The sequence below is a fragment of the Fukomys damarensis genome, unplaced genomic scaffold, assembly GCF_012274545.1.
Source record: "Fukomys damarensis isolate Sample0158 unplaced genomic scaffold, DMR_v1.0_HiC HiC_scaffold_33, whole genome shotgun sequence".
NCBI classification, from domain to species: Eukaryota; Metazoa; Chordata; class Mammalia; order Rodentia; family Bathyergidae; genus Fukomys; species Fukomys damarensis.
Window position 1 is genome coordinate 12,338,872 of NW_022900945.1, and position 5,887 is coordinate 12,344,758.

Sequence of the window (5,887 nt, forward strand, 5' to 3'; positions counted from 1 at the left end):
TTTTTTGAGACAAGGTCTCACTGTGCATTTAAGGCTGGCCTTGAACTCACAGTGATGCTCCTGCCTCAGCCTCCTGAGTGCTGGGATTGCAGGTGTGCACTACCACGCCCAGTTTATGATGAATTTTTTTTTAAGGAAACATCTTCCTGAAAAGAACATTTCTGACTGCAGAAGGGTACTTGAAACATACCAGTTTTTGTTTACCTTAAAAAGTTGGGTTAATGGGGCTGGAGATTTAGCTCAGAGGTGCCAGTGCCTGCCTCGCTAGGACAAGGTCCCAAGTTCAATCCCTGGTACCCCCCAAAAAACAACAAAAAAACCCCAAAACGTTGGATTAAATAATAAAAGCAATGCTTTACAAAGTTCAAATGATTAAACCCGTCTAGAGATTTAAGCTGTCGCCACCTGAGCCCGAAGCCCACTTCAGGTGAGGCGCCAGGGACCCGTGTCAGCCCGGGGAAGGCGACGCCTCATTTTGGGAGGAAAAAGCGAAGGTTTAAGTGATTCGTGGCTGGCGTTTCCTTTTCCTATTTTGCTTCCTCTGTCCCTTTGAATACTGAGAAGGTAGGTCTCTTTCCCAAAGGTTAACAGTATGCTTATGAACTGTCAAAATGAAACTATCTTTGTAAAAAGAAACTGAGCTTTCCTTATTGTTGGAGTCAGCTCCAGAGATCGCTTTCTCCTCGAATAGTACCCTGCATTTGCAATTACTTACTGTGAGCCGATTTGGTGAATTATCTGACTGTCAGAAGTATTTACAGATGTTTTCTGGCCTTATGATGTAACCTTTTCTACTTAATTTCCAAAGGAGTGTGAGTGTATCATTTCTTGAGGCCTAAGAAATGGAAATGCCAAAGTAATTTTAACAACCTTCCCCAGGACCTTTCACAACCAGAAATCTAAGTCACGTTTGTTGTCCACTTTTATTTTGATGTGAACAGGTGTTCAGAAATAAGTTGGGGTGGAAATTTCAAAGTATTGTAGAATTAGGCTGAATTCAGGTCTTTTGTTTTTCACTTGGATTAATCAGATGAAGAAATACGTATGTGAGATTTAAATCTTTATCGAGTATGTCATAAACGGAAATAAGGACACCCTTACCTTGTTCCTAATGACTAGTATATTTTGTTACTGTTTTGTTTAATTTTAGAACAACCGTGTTTTAGCTGCCCTTGGCTGTGTCAGTAAATACAGTATCCGTTTCTTAAAATGTAAGGACTGAACTCATTAATTTATGTAAAACACTACAGTAGCAGAAAATATAGCACTGGTTCCATAGTCAAAATAAGCACTGTAACTTGAATGTATTTCTATTATTGCCAAATAAAAAAGCTGTGGTACATCTGTCTTGGTGATTTCTGCTTCATTTTATTTATTTATTTATTTGTTTATTTTTGAGACAGGATCTCACGAAGTAGTTCATGCCGGCCCTGAACTCACCTTGGAGCCCAGGCTGACCTTGAACCACAGATCCTCCTGCCTCAGCCTCCGGGTGCTGGGATTACAGGCGTGCCCCACCAAGCCCACTTTATCCTGCATGTTTTGAACAGTGCTTCTGTCTGAGGGCGAGGTTGTGAATGGCTGTAATTGTCTCCTTCCCCCTTCCATCTGAGAACTCTTGGTCTCACATAAGAGGCCACGTGCAGGCCTGAAGTCCAGACAGCTGCATGGGTGTGGCCGTTGCTATCTTTGTGACTGATTCATGGGAAGGGGTGGTGCAGTGTGGCCGAAGCCTGAGCTCAGGGTGGGCGTGTCAGGTGGAGGCCAGCACCTCCTCTCCTCACCCCTCGCTTCATGCACAGGCCACTCGGGGCCCCCCACGACAGCAGGTGGCCAAAACACAGTTTGGGTCTGTTGAGTGGTAGGCGCAGTTAGGTGGGTCTTACACAGATAAATGTCCAGTCCTTGGCTTTTTTCTCAGTGGTGCTATACTTGTCTAAAGTGTTCTACCACCGAGCAACACATCCAGCTCCTCTTTTTGTAATCAGTGGGTGGGGGGCAGGGTCTCACTGTGTATCCCAGGCTAGGGTTGAACTTGTAATCCTCCTGCCTCAGCCTCCCAAGTGCTGGGATTCTAGGCGTGGATGTGCCGCCATGCCTGGCTTAGCGAGTCCCCCCCCCCTTGAAACAGTCTCACTGTGTAGTTCAGGGTGGCTTTGAATTCACTATGTAGCCCATGCTGGCCTTGAACTCATGGTGATCCTCCTGCCTCAGCTTCCTGAGTGCTGGAATCAGGTGTGTGCCACCACATCTAGTTTAGCCTCCATTTTTAAAGCTTTTCAATTAAACATATGAACTAAAATATATTACTTTATGTGTAGATCACACGAAGTGCGGTTGAGTCTGCCTGTCTGGATAAAGGGCTGAGAGGAGCAGAGCTGGGGCCTAGCTGAGCATCTGCCGTCCCCTCCCCGCACCTCGTCTGTACTAACCCTGCCCTTGAACCCCTGTAGGTCACAGGGCTGGCTGTGTGGGGCCTGGGTCTGCCAGCCGCTCCTTCCACCCCTCTGTCCCTGCAGCGCGTTGTTCCTGCCCCGGCCCTGCTACCCTCCTGCCGGCTCTGATTGGGCTGCACAGCCTTGGCCTGTGCTCCAGATGAGCGGGGACCAGAACACCTCAGTCTCCTTCCTGTCTGCTGGGGAAGGTTGGAGTCAGCACAGGGAAGAACAGAGCGGAGCTTTCTTCTGTGACACTTTTACTCTTACTTAAAAGCCACAGCAAAGCCTCTGACATCAAACCCAGGCTTGGCACAGAGCCTCGAGCTGTTTGTTCCGCCTGGGTCCCTGAGCTGGCCTCTCGGTAGCCACCACGGTGCTTGGACCGAAGCAGCGCCCAGATACCCTGTCCACACTGGACTTCGCGCCCCTGGAACCCAGAAGGGCAGAGCACGGTATGGCAGAAGATGGGGTAGGACACGAGTCCACCCTCCTCTCTGCTCCCCTCAGCCCGGCTGCCGACTGCCTGAAGTCACCTGCTGGGATGAGGCCCCACTCCCAGCTCCCAGCAGCTTGGCTATACGGCCGGCCCTGACCCAGCAGAAAGACTGCACAGGTGCGAATACCGGAAGGTGATGCATTGTCTTCCTGCCGGCTGGGTACCACAGCGGGGAGTTAGGTGATGCAGGTATTTTGATTTTGCATGAATAAGTGTGCATTCTTTGACCAATCTTTTGAAATGGCATCAAAGCTTTTAGCTGGAGTAGATACTCACTTGCTATTTCAGGATAGCTGTCTCCAAAACCAAACCCATATGGCATTATCTGGGATTTCAAGAACTTTCACATTTAAAAGAGAAGAAACTTGCTGGGCATGGTGCACACCTGTGACTACAGCACTCTAGGAGGCTGAGGCAGGAGGGTCACAAGTTTGAGCCCAGCCCAGGAAACTTAGCAGAACCCTGACTATTATGGTTTGTATATAGATGTCTCTGCAGAGCCTCATGGGGTCATAAGTGGGGCTTTTCAGAGGTGGCTGGATCTAGGGTGTGTGCTGCTGGGATCAAGGATGACTGATTCACGGTGTGATGCTAAGGTTAAGGTTGTCCCGCCTTAGGTGTGAGATAAAGGGCAGAAAGAGGGCGGCGGCTTGTCACTTGTCACTTGCTTCTCCACTACTTTGCTGCTCCCCTGCCTTCTGCCCACCATAAACTGTTTCTCCTCTACGATGCCCCTCTGCCAGGCCACCCTACCTGGAACAACTGACTATCGTCTGAAACTCTACAAATTATGAGCTAAATAAACCTTTGCTCCTTTAACTTGGGGCATAGGAAAGGTAACTAAATAGTAACTGTCCCAAAATAAAGAGGGGGTAGGGTGGGGGATTGTAGCTCAACCTCCAATGCCAAGAAAGAAAGATGGGAGGGAGACAGAGAGAGGGAGGAAGGGAAGGACTCAGGTATGTGAAAAACAGCCAGTGCAGAAGCTCTGGATTGTTAGAAATGTGTGCCCGGTGTTTTGCATTTGCCTCCCCACCCCCTAGCCTGATGATACTTTTTGTGGGCTATTTGCCTTTACCACGTCTTTTCAAAGCATTCACCTTAGCTTTTATAAAAACGACAGTTTCCAGGGCTGGGGATTTAGCTCAGTGGCGCTGCCGCTTGCCTTGAAAGCACAAGGTCCTGAATTCAATCCCCAGTACCAAACAAAATAAGGCTACAGTTTCCATTTTTGTTTCTATGTTTGTATTGCTTCGGGATGTCCAAGGTTGGCGTGGGCATAGTGCACCCACCCTGCATGCCGAGCCCTGGGTTTGAATCCTGACGCTGCAGAGGGGAAGGCGCCGGTGGGGCTGAGTGGGAGGGAGGCGGGGTTGAGTGTCCAGGAGAGGTGGTGGGATGGAACCGGCCAGGCCCAGGCCCTGAGCAGCTGCTGAGGCAACAACTCCTGCTCCCCAGCCACTGTAGGCAGAGTGCAGCCCTAAGCGAACCGAGAACCCGTCGTGACGGGTGGTGTCGCCCCTTCCTGGTGGCCACTTGGCTTAGCCGTAGTCCCGTGTGGTGCTGGGGCTCAGATGTGGGTGGTGACCAGTTGGCCACTTGGTCCCTGGGCACCTGCTCCTCACCAGAGCCCGGCTCGGGCCTGCCCTTGCCCTTGGGTCCAGAACCCTAAACCAAGTGAAGCTTCCTGCTGACGTTAGCCCGCCTCTTACTGCTTGTTTTTGTGACAGTTTCGCTGTGTAGCCCAGACTGGCCTCAAGCTCGCCGACACCCTCCTGCCTCAGTCTCATAGTTCTGGGATCGTGCGCGTGCACCAACCTGCCCGGCTGTCAGCCTCGGTGACTTTGTGATAGTCACAAAAGAGAAAAGTAGAGAGGGCTCAAGAATCAGGTTCCTCAAGAATCCCTCCTGCGAGGCCTTGCCCGCCCGCCCGGAGTCTGAACTCGCAGCCGGCTCCCTGCTCCCTGCCGCCCTGATCTTCCTCCTGCAGGCACAGCCTGGAGCACCACTCAGCTTGCTCATGGCTCTCCCACTGGAAGGCGTTCTGGAGCAGGATCCACCATGTCGCTCCGGGGTCCTTGGTAGGTGGGTGGAGCTGACGTGTCCTGAATGAGTGAGGAGTCAGCGGTAGAAGGCTGGGCCCCGCAGCTGGGGAGACTCGGAGGATCTCAGGGTGGCCCTGCAGAATGGGGAGGTTACAGGAGACACAGGGAGGCCGAGGGCACCGAGGGGGGACGCGCCAGGGGAGGAAGTGACACGGAAGGGGAGATTTTGGATTCACTGGAGTCAGAGAAGGAGGTCGTGGGCGTCTGTGCAGGGCGTGGATTGTGCAAAGACCCTGTGGCCGGGATGAGCTGGGGTGGGGCTGAAAGGGGTCTCGCGCTCCACCTCACTCCTTCGAGCTCAGTTGAGTGGCTCGGTCAGCAGCCAAGGAGAGCGGCCTCTGTCTCCCAGGCCTTGCCCTGCAGGAGAGGCTGGGCACAGCAGAGGGCCGGCTGGGAGGACCAGGCCTTCCGGGAGGCGTGGAAGGCGTGCGGGCGCCTGCCTGAGCTTAGAAACCCGGATTTGCTGTGAGTTAAGAAAAGGCAGAGGACGCAGACGCCCAAACCCAGCGGTGCTGGAGGCCGAGGCAGGAGGCTCAATGGGTCCAGTCCAGTCTGGGCAAGTTAGCCACTAAGCGAAACCCGGCCTCAAAATATAAAGGGGCTGGGGCTGGGGCTGGGGCTCCGTGCAAAGGCCCTGGGTTCGGTCCCCAGTGACGCGCGTGCGCGCGCGCGCACACACACACACACACACACACACACTCACACTCACACTAAAGCTGGAAATTCATGCATGAAAAATTCCTCCTCCTCCACCTGCAACTTTCCCGTCAGATCTTCTGGCGCTCTGGGGAGAGGAGCAGCAGGCAGGTGTCGCCGCGGGCGGCCTGGGGCTGTCGCGGGAGACGGCC

The 5,887-nt window shown here is 52.5% G+C and overlaps 2 protein-coding genes across 4 annotated transcripts in view; both read left to right on the top strand.

Annotated features, from left to right (window-relative positions):
* Miga1 (mitoguardin 1) overlaps positions 1-2,599 on the top strand; it is a 69,847-nt gene extending 67,248 nt beyond the window's left edge. The window contains exon 18 of the mRNA XM_033758065.1: positions 2,454-2,599. Within this exon, the coding sequence (XP_033613956.1) occupies positions 2,454-2,599 (146 nt within the window). The remainder of the gene's footprint in view (positions 1-2,453) is intronic.
* Positions 1-5,887, top strand: part of Nexn (nexilin F-actin binding protein) — a 39,029-nt gene that overhangs the window by 3,752 nt on the left and 29,390 nt on the right. Inside the window, exon 1 of one of the 3 annotated variants that reach the window (XM_010605183.3) lies at positions 5,755-5,842. The exons of the other annotated variants lie outside the window; for them this stretch is intronic. The gene's annotated coding sequence lies outside the window, so the exon portion shown is untranslated. Of the gene's footprint in view, positions 1-5,754; positions 5,843-5,887 lie in introns of those variants that run through there. 3 annotated transcript variants of the gene reach the window in all.